At 40.6% G+C, this 21,115-nt stretch overlaps 1 protein-coding gene and 1 pseudogene across 1 annotated transcript; both read right to left on the bottom strand.

Annotated features, from left to right (window-relative positions):
* Window positions 1–2,255: 2,255 nt before the first annotated feature.
* LOC115772343 (major histocompatibility complex class I-related gene protein-like) lies at window positions 2,256–13,089 on the bottom strand. The gene is made up of 8 exons (XM_030718534.1): window positions 12,490–13,089; window positions 7,811–8,077; window positions 5,843–6,121; window positions 5,221–5,523; window positions 4,420–4,515; window positions 4,042–4,059; window positions 3,822–3,893; window positions 2,256–3,578 (listed from the first exon to the last, which is right to left on the bottom strand). The coding sequence occupies exons 1-7, from the start codon at window positions 12,539–12,541 to the stop codon at window positions 3,847–3,849; spliced, it is 1,062 nt and encodes a 353-aa protein (XP_030574394.1). The 5' UTR covers window positions 12,542–13,089; the 3' UTR covers window positions 2,256–3,578; window positions 3,822–3,846.
* A 3,334-nt stretch (window positions 13,090–16,423) lies between these two features.
* LOC115772693 (major histocompatibility complex class I-related gene protein-like) lies at window positions 16,424–19,478 on the bottom strand (annotated as a pseudogene).
* Between the last annotated feature and the right edge of the window lie 1,637 nt (window positions 19,479–21,115).

Raw genomic sequence — 21,115 nt, 5'->3', positions numbered from 1 at the left:
CAGGGTCTTAGTGAGGAACCTGTCAGAGCGGGGAGGGCCGGGAAAGTTGCGCTCCTACTGGGAAGATCGGATACATATTGTGGTCTCACAAAAAGGGGAAGGTAACCCGTTGTATGAAGTGAGGCCTGAGCGTGGCACAGGGAGGATTAGAATCCTCCATCGTAACATGTTGATGTCATGTAATGCCTTGCCTTTTGAAAAGCCAGCACAGTGTATTGGGGAAAGTGAATCCCATGTTAAGCGGAAGGAAATGCAGTATGACAAAACGCATGAAATTGCAGATGACCCAGTGAGCTCAGATGAAGAGGAACAATATTGGGCTCAGAGGGTTGGATGCCGCCACCACCGGTCTGGAAAGCAGGATGTTACACCAGCAGTCACCCCGGAAACTCCTAAAATAGTGCATCAGTTTGAGTAGGGTGCGGAAGCCGAGGACCCCACATCGGAGACTCCAGTACAAGTGTTTTTGGACAATAACAGCACTGGAAGCGACGCCACAGGAACAATACAACCTGGTCAGTGTGCAGATCTGCCCAGTGATCAGGAGACAGACTTGCCTGACACACAGCCCCGCAGGTCCCAGAGAGAGCGACGACCTAAGGAGACATTAACATATGAAACATTAGGTCAACCAGTTCATCGTGTGGCAGGGGCTCACACCAATCCACTGTATGTAAATGCACTGACACCATCATTTGGTTATTATAATCCACCCTGGGTACTTCCACAGATGTTTGGATCACCTATAATTTATCCTACACTTGCCCCAGGATACTGCTAAGAGACAGGCAGAGAGTTTATGTGGATTGTTGTTGCGCATTGTCATTGAATGTTTTGGGACAAGTAAGTGAGGGAATGGACAGGATAACAGGCACTGTTTGTAAATCCAGTGGTTACTGCCCTTGATGTGCATTTTCAAAGAAAAGGGGAGAGTAACTGTTAATATGTTATTGTAATGTTCACCAGGTTAAAATTACTGAAGAAATGTTCTGGTTATGCATTAAGATGTTAGACTCAAGCTGAGACATGTCAAATATGTAAATGATGTGTTTTCAGATCAAAGTTATACCTTTTAGTGTCTAACAAGAGTTAACACGGGAAAAAGCCACTGCACTGCTGGAGAAAACTGTGAATATGTCACACAGTGATAGTAATGCACTGTAACGGTGAAACCTGAATGGCACTTTAGATCAATTGCCACTAAATGTGTAATGTAAAATGTCTCTGCCTTACACCTTATACTGTTATATTTTGTACTGTTGGGCTTTTTAGCTAATGTTAAACTGCGAGTCAACACTTATGTTGAGGTCAACATTTATTTTGCCAGGGAGGAATGTGGCACCTGTATTTTCTTGTGTGTTCAGATACCTGTCTGGTGTTCTTAAACAAGGTTTGATCCATTTAGTTTAGTTTAGTCATTTATGCCATGTTTATACTTGCCAGCAGGGGGCAGAAGTCGGGACCCCCAGGTGGAACAGTTTTCCAATCCGCTTTCCTGGTCGGATGGTGTTGAAGGCAGAGGTGTAGTGGGACAAACATCCTGACATCCGTTCTGCTGTGGTCCAGGTGTTGGAGGGTGTGGTGGAGCAAACTGAAGCGGGTCAGCAGTTTCTGGCACCATGGAGTTGAGATTTTTGAGCACCAGCTTTTCCAGATATTTCATGGCGACTGGTGTGGATGTATCTGGTTTCTTAGGTACGGGAATGATGGTGGAGGATCTGAAGATCCGTGGGACTGTAGCCTGTGCTGGAGAGGCATTGAAGATATGTGTACACAGCTGCCAGGTGTTCTGCACAGGTCTTTAGGACTGTGGGTGAGACACGGTCTGGACCTGCTGCTTTCACCTGTTTCAAAGCCCTCAAAACCTGTGTGTGTGACGCCTGAATGACAAAATCATCTGAGTTACAGGGAAAATCTGTGTTAAGCCTGTCAAATTTGGCATAAAAATAAAAATTAGAAAAAATTTCAGGAATAAGATAAAGTCTAAGGACCAAGAATAAACTCAAAATATTGGATCAAAGACCTGGATCATCACATATTCATGATGGAAATGTTTCCCCTGGGGGGGGGGACTTTTCCTGTTGTGCTGTCATGAGTTAACAGCATAATGACCTGAGCTTCATTATTACAGCTGAGCTCAGTGAGCTCCTGTCACGCGTTACAATGTGGTTATGAAGCAGTGTGTTAATATCTGGGCAGTGTTCATGAAATCGTAGCTAAGTGCAGATTCTATAATGATCACAAAAAGACAGAAATCTGGATTATTTGGGACTTTATTGAAAAGTGTGAAAAAGAGAAACAGCAGCTTTACTGAATTTCTTCCATCAAACCAACAGCAGAAGCAATCTGAGCATCACTGATTCATTTTTTCATGTTTACAGAGGAGTCAGAAAAAGCCTGAACTACGAGCAGATACACATTCATCAGTGTGTTAAAAACAACACAGAACACTTCAGAGTCTGAAACTGAACTCTAACATCAAAAATATCAAAACAGGGCTTAAACAAAACACAATAAACATCTTTATTAAGACAAAAATTCAGTCATACAGTAAAACCTGTTTAGGTCTGCTTGAAATCAGTTTTTTAAAAAGTAAAGGAATATAAAGTGAAATGTGGGTAACATGTTGTGCTCCTTTGGACACGCACATAACGATGGTAACAAGTATTTTATGTCATTACTTCATGTATATTTTCTGTGAATTCAATAAACTGATAATTTAGAGACGTCATAGAAACAAATGTGAGTCCAAAGCGTTGCTGATGGATCACATTTCAGCTCTCAGAGGACTCTGAGAGCTGAGAGCTGAGTCGTCTCAGAGCACAAAGTTCATCATCACGTTTACAAAGTTTAACAAGTTATGAGGAAAATCTCAGATTATTTCTAAGATTTTCAGATTGTTGCTGAGCTGCAGCATCAAGAACTAAATGATCAGCAGCCTGAATATCTATGAAGAGGAGAAACCACGTATCACTACCTCTGTTTATGGACGTCCACATTTTTATTATTATTGATGCATTGATTTATGAGGAAACCTGTTAAGAAAATCAGTTCTGTGTTAGTATAATAATCATTCAGTTATAATAATCAGTTATAATAATCATGTTTTTGTATAAGTTGGTGTCAGAGTTCCTGTTGATGAGCAGCCTGAGTGAGGCTGCTTAGTGAGGCCTCACTATGAGAGCTGTTATTGTGCGCCCGGTCCTTCATAAATAAAGGACATATATATAATTTTTCTGACAAACCCCACACCAGGAACACTAAACTGTAAATATAGTGGATCTGTTTAAGGTGATAAGATAACCTTTATTAGTTATTATCACTCATGCAGGTTTAACTGTGACTGCAGCTGTAAAATAATTTTCATTATTGTTTAAAGGTAATTTTTTTTCTCCACATGGGCACAGAAATGATCCAGATATGATGTTTTTGTTAAACATTTGTTACTCATGTTCAAAGTTAAATATTGATTAATAATCATCTACAACCAGATTCCCCAACGTTCCATCATTTCATCAATAATCCATGACGTTCCAGTTTAGGCTCCGCCTCTTGTTTCAGTGCATTTATCCATAAACCTGAAGAGAGAAAAACAATGAATGTTTGCATTGTTCAGCTGCACAAACAACATATTTACATCATCATTAAAATATTCCAGTTCAGTCGGGTATCTGCCTCACATGCTTCTGCAGGACACTGACACATATGATTTAAACTTTTCCCTCTGGTTATGTATAAACAGGAGAGTTTGCTGCAGTCATAATATCTTCCATGAGTTTTAAAATGAAATATTAAACATGATAAACTCTGCAGTGTCTCACTGAGTGCAGAGGAGCTGTTGGTCCTTCAGGCTGTAGGAACCATTTGTTCCTGAACTTCAGGGTTCTCCACAGCTGCACGTCAGAAACACACAGTTAGAGCACATCCTGCTCTGAGCGCACACTTTTACAGGTAACACAGGCCTGAGGAGACTTTAGGTTCAAACACACAAACAATATTTCATGTAGAGACATCAGAGGAAACAGATGAAGTTTAACTTACGAGCTGGGGGACGTTTGTCTGAAACAAAATGAGAGAAATACATAATTTTAGCAGTTCGACTATCGATTTCACACATTATTTCATTTCACACATGATGCAAGTCATGAAACACAATTTAATAATTTCATTTTGCAATCTGGATATCCCTACTGATATATGTGATTAGCACCACACCGGATCATGATTATGATTTTGTTCCATAATCGAGCAGCCCTACTACACTGTTTTTGGCTAGTTGATTTATTTCTATGTTGCTACTAATTTAGTTCTATGTGAATTATTTATTTTCCTTTGTAAATAATGACTGTGATGAATTATTACCATCATTATCATTTGTTTGCAGTGTACAAACAGATCCAGGTAGTTCTGCTCTCTCACCTGTTCTCTTTTTGTAAATAATGAATCCGATCACAGCGACGGCAGCGAGAACGACCACAGCAACAACCACAGGAATGATCACGGAGAGGGAACCTCCTGCAGATCAACAGAAAATAATCAATCAGCCTCTCTATAGTCACTAATGTTTGAACAACTAATTTCATCCCAATAAAATAACAATAAAAGTTCTGATGTCCATCCATTCTCTGGTTCAGGGCCAGAGGCTATCCCAGCTGTCATAGGGTGAGAGGCAGGTACACCTGTACAGGTCACCAGCCTGTTGCAGGGCCAGCACAGAGAGACAGACAACCATTCACACCTATGGGCAATTTAGAGTGACCAACTAACCAAACCCCAGTTATTGCATGTCTTTGGACTGTGGCCTCCACACAGAGAGGCCACGGTGGAATCGAACCCAGACCTTCAAACTGTGAGACAGCAGTGCCGACCACCACACCACCGTGCTGCCTCCAGGTTTATAACATGATGAGAAAAACAACTAAATTTTGTCTCTAGAGCACTAAAACACATTAATAAAATAAATCTGTTAGTTCAAATCTAACATTTCAAAGAAAACTAACGTGTGTTCTGGTCAGCAAAGAAAAACTGTGGGGAAAACTTTGGGACACATTATTGATCTAAACTGATGCAGGCTTTAAAATGATGCTGACAGAAACTCACAGACACACCAAGGAAACAGGATTTATCATCCAGGACATAAAAACCTGTGAGCTGCAGGAGCGTTACAGGAAACTGTAAAAGTCTGTTTCCCATGTTTGTCTGCTCTGATCTCAGTCTCACCTTCATTGCTCCTGATTCCTGCTTTGTCCAGTTTGGTGGTGATGTCCTCGTTCACACCTGAGAGCTGAAACACACAGCTGTACCTGTCCCAGTGCTCAGGGCCAACTGCTGAAAGGTCCAGATCAACACTCATCTGGAAGGTCCCATCATGGTTGGGGAGGATCTCTCCTTTGTGCACACCTTCATGAAGCTCCTCTCCATCTTTCTTCCAGACCAGCTCAGCTCTGTGAGGATAGAAACCTGTAGAGTGGCAGGTGATGGGAGAGGAGGAAGACCTCTGGAGGAGAGACACTGAGGGAAGGACTGAGGAATAAAGAGAAACAGTTCATTCATTATTATTATTATTATCAGCAGAGTAACTTCTTTGTGATGTGATGCAGTTTGTGAGCCTCAGATTAATAGAAATGCTGTGAAGTGTAGTTAAAACAGTGAGTTATCAAGAATCAAGAATCAAGAATGCCTTTATTAGTCCCATAAAGTGATGATAACACTGTAACACACATGCAGGAACCGAGGAAACCAGACTGATGAGGTGGAGAAAGAGTCAGACACATTTTAATGTGGCAGTAAATCAGAAATATGATTTATTATTATCACTCTAACTCTGCTCATATGAACTCACCTGTTCTCATCAGAGAGCTCCTCCCATAGCTCAGGAGCGTCTTGAGAAAGCCAGGACAGATCTGAGTGAAGTAGGTCTTCACCCATGCAGCGCGAGCTTTGTTATTGTCCCAGATGTTTTTTATGATGACAGCCTGCTGATTAAAAGCGGTCCACGTATGTGTCTTCTGGTCAAATGATATTAAGTTCTCTCCATCATAACCAAACTGGCTGAATCCATTCAGCTCATCAGTCTCTTCATCCCAGTCACAGCCGGAGATCTCCTGATAAGTGTGAACACCTGACAGAGAAACAGAGACTCTGCAGTGAACCACAGACAGCCTGCAGCAGTGTTACTGCCACAGACACACACAGAGGAGCTGCATTAGCTGCTGCTGTCAGCTCAGTGGAAGGTTTTTACAGCCAATCATGATCAATAATGCAGATTTTAGAGAGACTGCAACACAGTTCGTGCTCTCTCTATTTTTTTTTAGCCTGTCATGTCTGGTAGGTTTTGCAGCCAGAATTGTGATCTGAATGTTGTGCCCGACATATTTACTCTTCCAAGATGAGCTCTATAGATTCTCTATAGGCTCCTCTAATTAATGTTTGTACTTTTATTTTATTTATTTGTGTTATTTTCCATACATATACATGTGTCCTTGTAATGCCAGAGTTGACAGGCTGAGAGAGAGGAAAAAAGAGAGAAAGGGGAGAAAATAGGAAAATGAGAGCAGTTCATCAACTGCTGCGGGTGTAAAAGAAGAAAAAACAAAAAACAAATAAATTTAGAGGTAAAAAAAAAAACGGAAAAAAAGCATGGTTACACAAACCAACAATCCTGCTCTTCTGTGCCTGCATGAGCGTGTCTGTGTGTGTCTGTGTCCATGTCATGACATGTTCTTACTAACGAGGGCAGAAAGCTGCAGCTCCGCCCTCCAGAACCCTGACACAGATAGACAAAGATCCAGGACACCCCGGCTGTCCACAACCCATCAAGAGCTCTGAAGACCCATGGCCACGTTCCCACCCCAGCAGAGGGGAGAGGGAGGTCCCAGATGAAGCCCCCCCCACCCTCCAAACCTGTGCAGCCTGTTATCAGTCCAGCTCCTGTGAGGAGCTACACAGCAGCCTGTGCTGAGCTTCTTCTAGAAGCTTCAGTCCAGGATTAATGAGCAGATCCATTTATTTAGACATTAAACTCATCTTTAAATATTCAGTGACTTTTTTAAAATATTCAGTCAATAGATTAAAAAAAAAATCTGAGTCCTGAAACTTGAACCAGCAGAAATATCACTGCTGCCTCAGAGACAGGAGGTCTGGGTTCGATGCATGTTCTCCCTGTGTCTGTGTGGGTTTCCTCTCACAGTCCAAAGACATGCAGTTACTGGGGTTAGGTTAGCTGGTCACTCTAAATTGCCCATAGGCGTGAATGTAAGTGAATGGCGACTGTCTGCACAGGTTGGCCACCTGTGCAGGTGTACCTGCCTCCTGCCCTTTATCAGCTGGGATAGTCAGACTGTGATACATATTGTATAAACGCTCCAAGTAGCTTTTTTATACATTTGAATCTTTGTTTTTATTAATAGACAAATTTCAGTTCAGAGTTTTTCTAATGCAAACTAGTTCTTATTGTTCCTGATGATTTTCTGAAGATTGTTTTTTGGTTCATTAATGAACTGAGAAATTATAGAAAAAATAATCAAACTTTCAGAGAGAAAAATTTATATAAAACAGGAACCTGTAAATATCATTGATTTATCTTATTTTGATCAACTTTCAGTCAGCTGACTGACAGATTATATCAGTACATATAAACATGTTTATTAGGTGTTCCAGACTGTAGTTCTACTTTACAGTCATTCTGAATTATTCTGCTAATAATCTAAATCTGTGATCTGAATGAAACTCTTTAATGTGAATGTGTTTCCTACTGAAAATAAAAACACATTAACAGGAAGAATCAGAGAAAAATGAAACAGAAACAAACCTGCAGTGTGTTTGAAGAGCTGCTTTACAGTTTCAAAGTTGGCTTTTAACTCCTGCTGCTCATCCAGAGCGAGTGCAATCTGACCCTTCCAGTGCTGTGGATCATCTGCTGTGAGTTTGATCATCCAGTCCTGTGTGGGCTCTGCTTTCTTCGTGTCGCTGTCATAGTGAATTATCTGAACATCATCAACCATCCCAACAACCACAAACTCTGGGAAGTTTGGGACTCCAGAGGATCCAGTTATGAAATACTTCAGAGAGTGGATCACTGTGGGAACAGTTAATATGAGATCACAGATTTATATTTTTAATGAACACAATAAAAAAAACTAGAGCACATTAAAGTCATCTTATAATAATCCTGCTGTCCCTTCAATAAATACAAATAGATTTATGAATAATGATCTGAATTTATTCTGATTATTGATGATTTTTCTTTAAAACTGTGACTGTGACTTTAACAGAATCAGTTATGAACCTGGTTTTCACAGAAAGCTGTTGTTTGGTTTAGTTTCAGTTTTCTTCATTATGTTTACAGTCTATGATTTTCATTTTATTCTCAGAGTTCAACAAATAAACTTCTTACCTTCTTGCTTCTGTCACACTCCTGCATGTTACACTATAAACTGGATTTATTTATTCTGAGCTTTTGAATCAAATGTGCTGTGACTTCCATAGTGGGTTGTTTTCTTTTTTATAACCATCTTTGATATGAAATATTAATTGATTTCATTTTTTTAATGTGAGTGTCCAGGTTTTGGTTTTGGAGGGTTTTTGTTTCAGATTTTCAGTAACAGGTTTTCTAAACCAGCAACCAAGAACAAACTTTATCCAGACAGCTTTATTGTTTATGTAATTTTCATAGATTTTCTTGATTCATGTAAACTGAAAAGGTTTTCCCCCTAATATCTCTGATAGATAATATTATCAATAAAACCAAACCTGATATTAGGGGACTATTTAAAAATATTATTTTAAGCAAATATGTATTTTATCTTTATTTTGTAATCAGGTTTTCAGGTGAGTATTTCTGATTATCAATCACATTATGGTTCATGTAAATGCATGTAAGTCACATTTATGGACTTTAAAGGTCTGTGGATTGATCGGTTTGTCTTACAGACTAAGGTTAAACACTTAGCGCCCCCTGGTGGACATAATTGAATATTTTTGAATTACAAACTGCATTTTTCAGCTGCAGCATCTTCTTACTGATCCTTCAGCACTGATACCAATATTAGTGAATACTGATATGTAAAGTGTAAATGATCAAAGTATCTATCAGCATCTAATAATGTTTCTGCTCACTGTAAATATCAGATCCTGATTGATTTTAATTATATTCTTATTTTCTATCTAGTGTATTTATTATTTTGGCACCTGGGGGACGGCTCTAACAAAATGTCATTGTATTATGCAGTGACAATAAAGATATCTTTATAAACTTTATTTTATTCAGTAATAATGAAGCGCTGATATCAGAACAACAAAAACGACTCAAACAGTGAATTTATGTTCAGCTTGTAGTTTGTTATTTATAATAAATGTGCTCATATTGTTTAAATAGAAATGTTCACATACTGGTGAATGATACTGAATACATCACAGAGCAGGAGACTCAGTTTTTATGAACCCACTGAATGACACGTGGCTCTGTATATACAGTCTATACAACACAAAAATTATACACACCTGATATAAACACACATTAGTGAGCTTTAGTGATGAGTTATTAGAGAATGTTTTAGTTCATGATGAAAATTAAAATGCTCACCCATTGGACAATAAATGGACAATAAATACAAATTTCTAACAGGGGTGTCAAAGTCATTTAGTTGATGAGGTGCAGGCGGTCCAGTTTAAAATGGACCAATCAGTAAAAACCTCTGCATAATAATGGACATGATCTTTAACAATCTGACAACATTCACTCATTTACTAAAAGATGAAAAGCCTGAGATGTTTTAAGAAAAATAAGAGCAACAATATATCCAGTTTTTCCTCATTTATTAAGTTCACTGTTACACTGCAGTCAGTTTACAGTTTACACAAAGTTGATCTTTGACGTCACACAATCATCACATACAGAGTTTTTAAAGTAAACAACAATTGTGTTTGGAGTAATTTTGACTCCATGTGTTCACTGCTGTTCAGTAATGTCTGCATCACCACAGCACAAACAGCAGCAGTGCTTTTATTGGAAAATAATCACTCATGTCACACTAATTTTCACACTTTGTTAAAGTAAAAATATCTGCAGTAAAAGTTTGAGTATTTTAATCATTCCAGGTTTTCCAACATTAGGAGAGTTTTTTTATTTCCCTGCTGAATTTATAATAATGTCAGAGTGGTTTTTCTGCACTGACCGTCTTCAACAATGGCTCAATAAAGACTTTCTAAAAACTAATAATAATGACTCTCCTTGTAAAAGCAGCATTACTGTCTACAGTGTTTACCAAGGATGGAGAACACTGAGCTGCACTGATGGGAGCTGAGTCTGAGAAATGTAACCTCAGCAGTCAGAGCTGTGCTGCCTGAGCAGATTAAACCTGTGTGGCTTTATTAATAACACATTTCTTTCCTTCTAACCGCCTCCTTTTGTTCCTGTTTTCCTCCGTTCCTCATTCTCTGCATGTTGTGTGAACAACACTTTAAATGTTCAGAGTTGTGTGTCTGAGTACAGAGGATCGGTCTCACAGGTCTTTGGAACAGACTCTGAGGAACATCTGGAGAACCTGCTGCAGTTCCCCCCCAAGGAGCTGATGGTGAAGGCAGTCTACTCCCGGGGCCTCGACATGCTTTGAAACCATCAAACTGTTCACCATTAAACGCCTCACAGTTAGCCCAACTCAGGCTGTCACTGCCTGTAGCACAGGGTCTGATTTTGGACACTGCTGCTTAAGTGGATCTTCAAACTTCTTCAGGACTTTAACCTTTTAAGACTGCTGAGAAATGTGGATCTCAGGGCTGAGGTCAGCATGAACTCCAAGGACTGAATTTCTGGGATGTGCGGTTTCTGTAGAAAAAGGAATCAGTGTTAAGGTCACATAAATCAGCACAATGTTTGAATATCCTCAGAAATGTCCTTTACATTTTATTTACATCTGAATATATGACCTGATGGTTCTGCATGTGTACCTGCAGCACTAAGGTTCATGTTCACAGCATATATTTGGCACAGTAGGACACTTATGAATGAACACAAGGTTATGACATGTACTTGAACATTAACAGCTGTGTTCTTGGATCTGGTTGCTGTGTTTTACATGACATGATGGTACCATCTGTTATGTGATGGAAACTGCTTAGAGATAATCTGAGTGGATCATGCTGACCTCTGCACCTCCTGTTGGAGTCGCAGGAGCAGGGAGGAGATCAAACTGCAGCTGGAGGATCTGCTGACAGAGGTGGTGGGTCTGCAAACCTTCTTTTTCTCCAAGAAAGACCTCAAAGAGATTTGGAGCAGATAATTACAGATCAGGCCAACAAATGCAAAAATCAGGCTCGTATTTTACTTCATATTCAGTCATTGCTGTAACTAAATGATGCTCCAATCCAATTCTACATTGTGTGTTTTAAAGGAATTTACAATAATAAAATGCTTTATTTCTGATGACACTGATGTTTGCATAGTGGGAGCTGCTTGGTTTGAAGATGGCATTTGCTCTGGAAATGCTTAAAGTACTAATAAAGTTTAATATTTTGAAACTTTGCTGGTAATACATGCATACTTTAGTAGTTTCTGAAAGCCAGACTCTTACTTGTAATGGAGTATTATCTGAGTGTATTATTGAGTGTATTATTAATAATGTTCCAGTCAGTCCTGACAGAGGTCACAGACTGCTGCAGAGAAGCATCCCTCTGTATTTACTGTGACTGGGCTTTGGACACAGAGACATTCATTTAGTTATTCTGATTATTCTCCTTTCATAATTCCTTCAGTGTCATAAAGCTTTGAGTATTTTTCTTCCATCAGTCATATCCTAGTCTGCCTCTGCTGATCACATCCTCCACTGACTCCTACACAGTCAGGTTCAGCTAACTGCTTCAGCTAGCTGCTCTCTGACGTCATGTTGCTGCTGAACCATCAGCTGAGTAATCAGCTGTTCCAGTTACAGCTGCTGATGAAGCTACTGAACAAACAGAAACAGCTACTTACAGTTAGCATGTGCTGAATCCAGTGAAGGTCCATCTGAGCCAGCCTTGCATCGGCACAGCCACCGCTACCAGCAGGCTAATGTGACTGTTAGACCGAGTAATACGCCACCTGGTGGTACGTACTGAGCATGTGCGAAACCCTGAGCCTGTGAGCCTGAGCTGAGGGTGAAAGAGCCCACATTACAGACAAATCTGCGGAGGCAGAGTTGCAGCAAAGGTCAGGGTGTAACCGCTGGGTGAGGTAACTGATGACTTGTGAGTTTTTTTAGTGATTCGAGCAAAACTTTAAGACTTTTCAACATTAATATCTGCAGATTTATTTCACATTTACAAACTGATATAAACACGTATCTGAACACGGACACACACAGAGACACGCGGATGCAGTTACACATGTTTTGTTACAATAACAGCCCCATATCTGTGGACCAAACCATCCATACATGTGTATTTCAGAGGGTATGAATTTAACAATAATAACAGTGTCATGTAAAAAGACCAAAACATGAATTCCTAACTGACCTGCCGCCGCCTCCTGTACTCCCAGGAGAAACAGGACCATCAGCATTTTCATTGTGACCTCCGGGATCCAAACTTTGAAGAAACTTTATGCTCACAGAAACGAACTGCGCATCAGAAATAAAGGAGGTGAAACAGGAAAGGCGTCAGGCTGATGGTGACGTTTGCTCTCAAGAATTCATCCAGAGAGCAAACGTCACATAGATCGTGTCATAATGTTCAGTGAACGGGTGGGACTCAAAACACAGGATTCTGATGAAAAGCTCACAAGTTTATTGTCCAACACTGATTTTAGGGACTGAACGGGGAATCTCCAGATCCAGTAAGGATTCAAGCTTCCAAGAAGGATCCTCCGAGGTCACTTCTCTCTCTTTCTCTCTCTTTTTCTTTCTTTCTCTCTCTTTCTCTCTCTCCGGGGAAAAACACACCATCAGGAAGGCAATGGAATATCTGTGCAGACAGAGAAGAAGCAGGTAATGATGCAGTTACCGCGTTCAGCAGTGCAGGCAGTAATACAGGAGCCGATTCACTAACGAGACCGGTGTTACGTCGAGCCGCGTTTCCCCATCAGATACGGTTTCCCCAGCGTCTCTGCGCCGCCCACGCGGCAAAAAACGCGCGTGCTTGTTCAGCGCTCGTAACCAGCGCACCGTGCTTGAGCCGCAAGAAAACTACGGACACCGTGAAAGCTCAAACAACGTGTTTCGGCGAAGTTGTCCCACTTTTTGCAAATGCGCTCCCATCAGATACGTGCGCTCTCTCTCTCTCTCTATGTTTAGATGTTTATCGATAGATAGATAGATAGATAGATAGATAGATAGATAGATAGATAGATAGATAGATAGATAGATAGATAGATAGATAGATACTCCATATAGCCCATGCGGATAGCTCTATATAACCCAAAACTGGGTAAACACATCTTGATAGCCTAATAACAGCCATCAGATACCGTTCCCCCTGTTTTAAACTGGGGAACGTTTCCTGATGGCTGTCCCTGGGCCATCAGGACGCGTTCCCCCAGATTAACACAGGGGGAACGGTTTCTGATGGCTGTCCCTGGGCCATCAGGATGTGTTCCCCCAGTTTAACACAGGGGGAACAGTTTCTGATGGCTGTTATTAGGCTATCAAGATGTGTTCACCCAGTTTTGGGTTATATAGAGCTATCCGCATGGGCTATATGGAGTATCTATCTATCTATCGATAAACATCTAAACATAGAGAGAGAGAGAGCGCACGTATCTGATGGGAGCGCATTTGCAAAAAGTGGGACAACTTCGCCGAAACACGTTGTTTGAGCTTTCACGGTGTCCGTAGTTCTCTTGCGGCTCAAGCACGGCGGTGTGGTTACGAGCGCTGAACAAGCACGCGCGATTTTTGCCGCGTGAGCGGCGCAGAGACGCTGGGGAAACCGTATCTGATGGGGAAACGCGGCTCGACGTAACACCGGCGCTGACTTGATAATGAGCCACAGGTGCGATCATCCTCTCCAGGTGTGCAATCACTTCCCAGGAACCCGGCATACCAAGGCAGGACACCACACACCACTGAGGAGAAGGAGAGCGAAAAAAGGGAGAGGGACCTGGCTGCAGGCAAGTGAGCGCCGCCATACCTCAACTCTAAACAGGTGTTGTGCCAAAGTAGTTATCCCCGACATAAATTGTATCCCCACCCTGGAGAGCGCGCAGTGAAGGAGGACGAGGAGGCGGAGCTAGTTGCCACCTTACGCTTCCTTTCAAAATGTGGGGAATTTTGGCGATTATTATTTTTTCCTACCAAAAAACTACACAACACAACACCTGTACTCCACAGTAAGTTGGTCTTCTTCGTGAGTTTATCACTGGGAAATTGCCGGAGTCAGTTCCTGAGCCAAATTCCAGTCGTGATTGTTATTAAGACATGTAAACAAAGTTGGTTTTTCTATGTGGTTTCACCCTTTGTATGTTTACACTTGCTGAGTTAAATAAAGTTTATTAAAAAAAAAAAAAAGTTACGGTAATGCACCTTTTAGCTTTTTGCCAACCGCTATTAAAACCACAAGAAGAAGACGACGACGACGACCTGCTGCTGGAAATAATCTGCCGCGGTCAAGCCAGCCGCAGATCAGCCGCAGATCAGCCGCCAGCGTAAATTTTCTTGTGCTTCCAAAAGGGGCATTTGTAACGAAGCGTATTGCAGAGTGGTAGATCGTATCTAGTTTACTGAGGGTTTTTTTTGTTGCGTGTCTGTATAGAGTGTCACCATTATCAAATAAAGGTAGTATGGTTTTCTCAATGATGGCTCATTTGGCAGCTATGGTGAAGGAAGTGCGATTTTGGTAGAGAAAACAAAGTCTCGCTTTAACCGTGGATTGTAAATTCTTAATATGGTGTGAAAAGGACAAAGTAGGGTCGAGCCAGATTCCAAGATATTTATAAACTGCAACTAGTTCTATAGAGTCCCCTGTTGCAGTGATGAAGTCATTTTTAGGAAAACAAGCCCTATCCTTGTGTCTAAACCACATAAATTTTGTTTTCTTAATGTTTAATGTCAGATTTAGCTCAGCTAAAGCCAGGTGTAATTTGTGATATGCTTGGGCGAGAGAGTTGATTACCTTATCAGGCAAGGAACAGTATAAAGAACAGTATCGTCTGCATAAAGGTGGATTGATGCCCCTTCAACTACAAGAGGAATTTCATTGATAAAGATTGAGAAGAGGGTTGGGCCTAGTACTGAGCCCTGGGATACCCCAGTAAGAACCGTTAGCGACTGAGAGACATGACAGTTGATTTTTACTTTTTGGGACCTGTTAAATAAATAATTGGAGAACCAGTCAAGCGATGGACCCAAAATGCCAATGTAGTTTAGTCTTTGTAATAAGAGTGTGTGGTCGACAGAGTCAAAAGCTTTAGCTAAGTCGATAAAAATAGCAGCACAGTGTTCTCTATGATCTAGAGCTGAGGTTATATCGTTAAGGACTTTTAGAACAGCTGTGATACAACCATGACCTGTACAGAAGCCAGACTGGTCATTGGATAGGATTTTATGCTCTTCCAAATAATCAGTTAGTTGTTTGCTTACTAGTTTTTCAAAAATCTTGGAAGCACATGGAAGAATGGATATAGGTCTATAGCAATTTAAATCAGATTGATTGCCACCCTTAAATAGAGGGAGGACAATAGAGGCTTTCCACTCCACGGGGATGTCTGCAGATAAGAGAGAGAGATTAAAAATGCCTGTCAACGGGCCTGTAATAATCGGGGCACCATATTTAAAAAATAGTGGGGCGAGACCGTCAGGGCCTGCTGATTTTCTGGGATTTAAGGATAATAATTCCTTCTTGACCTCAGCTACTCTTAGGGGCTGGAAGGAAAATTTTGATGTTGAATTAAAAGTTTGGAAATTAGTATTTGAACAAGCGGATGAGGATACGGGAGCAGAGCAAATTTTCGTAAAAAGCTCGTTAAACAAGCTGGCCAAGTGCTCCTTGCCTATTACTATGGTATTGTCCACTGAGAGAGACTTTGGTGTTACTGCAGGTTTGTTCTCCAGTTGTTTAGCAATTTTCCAGAACAGCTGAGGATTCGTGGCACTTTGAGTAAATTGACTTTTGAAGTAGTTTGACTTAGATTGACGAACTATTTGCGTTGCCTTATTGCGAACTTGGCAGTAAGCGAGCCAAACACACTTAAGGCCAGATTGATGAGCTTTGCGCCATGCAGTGTTCTTTTGCTGCAATAGCGTAACCAACTCACGAGAAAGCCAGGGGCTGCTTCGGGCTTTTACGCGGAGACTTTTTTGAGGAGCATGTCGATCAATCACTGATTCAAAGTAATACTTGAACAAAGACCATGCCTCATTCACTGTAGGGATGAGTTCAATTCTGTCCCAGCAGATAACTGCCAAGTCGTGCAGAAAGGCTTGAACATTAAAATGTTTAAGAATGCGCTTGTTGATTATCTGCCCATCCGATCTAGTACACCGATGACTGCAAATGCAGGCAATGAAGCAGTGATCACTAATATCACTACAAAAGACACCAGATTGATACTTATGGGGATAGTTTGTGTAAATTACATCGATTAGAGAGGCTTTAACAGCGTTTGCTGTATTGTAAAGGGTTGGCTGGGATATGATTTGAAACAGGTTTAAAGAGTCAAATTGATCAGACACTGTGTCAGGTGGATTTAGCATATCCCAATTTAAATCACCCAACAGGAGAAATTCCGATGTCATGACCTAATTTGCATAATTGGTTATTTGCATGTAGTTGCAATCGAGGCTGTAGGAGAGAGGAATAACATTGGAGAGATAAAAAGTGAAGAAAAAACACCCTAAATATGTTTAGAACTACTAGGGCTGGGGAATATGGACAAAATATCATCTCAATATTTTTTACCTGAAATATATCTCGATATTTTTTCTTCCCAAAGGTATAAACAAAAAGGCACCTCTGAGTCAAAGCTACATGTCACAAATGTCACACAGACATTTTTATTAACATTCAGCTGTAGATGTACATGAGAAATTGCTCAAAAATAAACTACTGGCACATTTAAATAATGCTCCTCAAATAAATTAATGCTTTTTTTCTCCATAACAAGAGACTCACAGCTGTGCTATTAAAATGTAAACAGAAAAGATCCAGAGCATAAATAGCAAAAGGCTGACTGATTCTTTTAAAGCCAGTCTGCAGTGAAGTAGACTTCATCAAAGTGCTTCCTCCTGTGTGAGATAACAAACATGTAAACAGACTGGACAAACTTCCATCCTTCAGTCAGCAGGATTTGTAAATCCATAGACATGTATGCTGACATATCACAGCAACGGGCCCACCCGCTCAATGCGGCGTCGTATCCACCGGCTGCATTTACGATTTATTTATATATTCTGTATTTTATTTTCAATTTATTTTCAAGAGATTGTAGAAGTGCACTAGATTTCAGGTTTGTTGTTCTTTAAGGGCAACAAATGCAGTTTTTGCCAAACTCAGTGAGTAATCATGTTAAATAATCATGATTTTGTTCCATAATCGAGCAGCCCTACTACACTGTTTTTGGCTATTTGATTTATTTCTCTGTTGTTACTAATTTAGCTCTATATGAATTATTTATTTTCCTTTGTGAACTGTAAACAATGACTGTGATGAATTATGACCGTCATCATTATTATTTGTTTGCAGTGTACAAACAGATCCAGGTAGTTCTGCTCTCTCACCTGTTCTCTTTTTGTAAATAATGAATCCGATCACAGCGACGGCAGCGAGAACGACCACAGCAACAACCACAGGAATGATCACGGAGAGGGAACCTCCTGCAGATCAACAGAAAACAATTGATCAGCCGCTTTATAGTCATTAATGTTTGAACAACTAATTTCATCCCTACAATAAAAGTTCTGACATCCATACATCCATCCATTCTCCTCCACTTATCCTGTTCAGGGTACACCTGTACAGGTCACCAGCCTGTCACAGGGCTAACACAGAGAGACAGACAACCATTCATACCTGTGGGCAATTCAGAGTGACAAACTAACCTAACCCCACTAACTATATGTCCTTGGACGGGAGGAAACCCACACAGACACAGGGAGAACATGCAAACTCCACACAGAGAGGCCACGGTGGAATCGAACCCAGACCTTCAAACTGTGAGACAGCAGTGCCGACCACCACACCACCGTGCTGCCTCCAGGTTTATAACATGAGAAAAACAACTAAATTTTGTCTCTAGAGCACTAAAACACATTAATAAAATAAATCTGTTAGTTCAAATCTAACATTTCAAAGAAAACTAACGTGTGTTCTGGTCAGCAAAGAAAAACTGTGGGGAAAACTTTGGGACACATTATTGATCTAAACTGATGCAGGCTTTAAAATGATGCTGACAGAAACTCACAGACACACCAAGGAAACAGGATTTATCATCCAGGACATAAAAACCTGTGAGCTGCAGGAGCGTTACAGGAAACTGTAAAAGTCTGTTTCCCATGTTTGTCTGCTCTGATCTCAGTCTCACCTTCATTGCTCCTGATTCCTGCTTTGTCCAGTTTGGTGGTGATGTCCTCGTTCACACCTGAGAGCTGAAACACACAGCTGTACCTGTCCCAGTGCTCAGGGCCAACTGCTGAAAGGTCCAGATCAACACTCATCTGGAAGGTCCCATCATGGTTGGGGAGGATCTCTCCTTTGTGCACACCTTCATGAAGCTCCTCTCCATCTTTCTTCCAGACCAGCTCAGCTCTGTGAGGATAGAAACCTGTAGAGTGGCAGGTGATGGGAGAGGAGGAAGACCTCTGGAGGAGAGACACTGAGGGAAGGACTGAGGAATAAAGAGAAACAGTTCATTCATTATTATTATTATTATCAGCAGAGTAACTTCTTTGTGATGTGATGCAGTTTGTGAGCCTCAGATTAATAGAAATGCTGTGAAGTGTAGTTAAAACAGTGAGTTATAAAGTGATGATAACACTGTAACACACATGCAGGAACCGAGGAAACCAGACTGATGAGGTGGAGAAAGAGTCAGACACATTTTAATGTGGCAGTAAATCAGAAATATGATTTATTATTATCACTCTAACTCTGCTCATATGAACTCACCTGTTCTCATCAGAGAGCTCCTCCCATAGTTCACGTACTTCTTGAGAAAGTCAGGAAAGATCTGGGTGAGGTAGGTCTTCACCTCTGCAGAGATAGCTTTGTTATTGTCCCAGATGTTTTTTATGATGACAGCCTGCTGATTAGAAGCGATCCACGTCTGTGTATTCTGGTCAAATGATATGAAGTCCTCTCCATCATAACTGTCTTGGAAAACTCCATTCAGCTCATCAGTCTCTTCATCCCAGTCACAGCCAGCTATTCGCTAATAAGTGTGAACACCTGATAGAGAAACAGACTCTGCAGTGAACCACAGACAGCCTGCAGCAGTGTTACTGACACAGACACACACAGAGGAGCTGCATTAGCTGCTGCTGTCGGCTCCGTGGAAGGTTTTTACAGCCAATCATGATCAATAATGCAGATTTTAGAGAGACTGCAACACAGTTCGTGCTCTCTCTCTTTTTTTTTAGCCTGTCTTGTCTGGTAGGTTTTGCAACCAGAATTGTGATCTGAATGTTGTGCCAGACATATTTACTCTTCCAAGATGAGCTCTATAGATTCTCTATAGGCTCCTCTAATTAATATTTGTCCTTTTATTTATTTCTTTGTTATTTTTCCCATACATATACATGTGTCCTTGTAATGCCAGAGTTGACAGACTGAGAGAAGAGAAGAAAAAAGAGAGAAAGGGGAGAAAATAGGAAAATGAGAGCAGAACACAAGCAAATAAACCACAACAGTTCATCAACTGCTGCAGTTGTAAAAGAAGAAAAGACAAAAACAAATTCTGGAAAAATAAATTTATAAGTTAAAAACAAAAGAGAAATGCTGAAATGCCAGGAAATGCTCCAAAGAGCTTAAATCTGGCTGAAAGAGTTTTAGCTGGTGAATGAATGCTCAATGGAAAACTTTTAAAGTTTGGAGTAAAGTGGGACTTGAACCTGCTCTGTCTGCTTCTTGTGCATTGATGGTCCCCTTTTCTACCACTGAGCCAACAGTAGTGTCACACAAGCAGTGAGGTTTGCAAGCATACATATTGGAGAGCTCTGCCAAGCTGAATGCTTGTAAATGCACCAATTGAAAACACCTGCCAGGTGCACTGCTTACCTGCTGAGATGCATGCACTCTGTCAAATTTGCCTCGGCGCACCTGTCAAATAACTGCTTCTAAGTCAAAAACCGTAGCTTCTATCAAAATCATTTTTGAACTGTGAGCGTCACAAGGACGTGCTCTAAACAATGGTGTCATTTTTATTTTCCTGGGCTCAAAAGTGTGGCTGTGGAAGCAGCTTAAAAAAGGTGCTCATTTCTGCTTCAGAGAAAATCACCTCTCTGAAATTACTATAGAGGTTAATGAAGGAGTTGGAAGGTACTGCCTCTGTTTGAACGCTTACAGTTTAAAAAGTGTACATTTGACAGGGTTTAGAGACACATTGTTTGAAAGTAGAGAAGCAGCTCTACATTTTGAGCATAAAATGATGGCTGTAGTGCAAAGAGTGTGGACACAGTGGCAGTTTAAAAATAAATTTTCCACCTGAAAGTTTTGAAGTCTCCCACTCTACTAATCATCCTCCCACTCTAGCAAACGCAATACACAACCATTATAAACTCTGAAACGGTTGAAAAAACACCTTAAACTTAAACGCTCACTGTGCTTAAACCATAAAAGATTTTGAAACACCAAGTAATAGCTGAAAGGCTTGGCTTCATTTTAAAGCTTAAATGGTTTTTCTAGCTGAAAGTATGCTGAAGTTGTTAGCTTTTAAAGCCTGAAAGGATTTGAAAAGGATTTGAAACTTCCCCATTCATTTTGAATGGCAAAAATGAAGATTATAAAAAGTTCAATATCTTAAAAAGTATAAAGGTTACAAAAAAGAAAAGTAATAGCATAAATCTCCAGAACAGGCTGAACGTTTTGATACCAGAACGGTGTCTGTAGCCCAAACGCTGCTTGAGTTTTTAGCAACCGAAAGTTTTTGGAGTACAAGAACAATACTGTGAATGCTTGCAGCATTCACAGTAATTAAGATACAGATTTTAGCAGC

The sequence above is a fragment of the Archocentrus centrarchus genome, chromosome 22 (assembly GCF_007364275.1).
Source record: "Archocentrus centrarchus isolate MPI-CPG fArcCen1 chromosome 22, fArcCen1, whole genome shotgun sequence".
In the NCBI taxonomy this organism is placed as follows: Eukaryota; Metazoa; Chordata; class Actinopteri; order Cichliformes; family Cichlidae; genus Archocentrus; species Archocentrus centrarchus.
The sequence above is the reverse complement of the archived record's forward strand: the minus strand, read 5'-3'. Positions and strand labels throughout refer to the sequence as shown.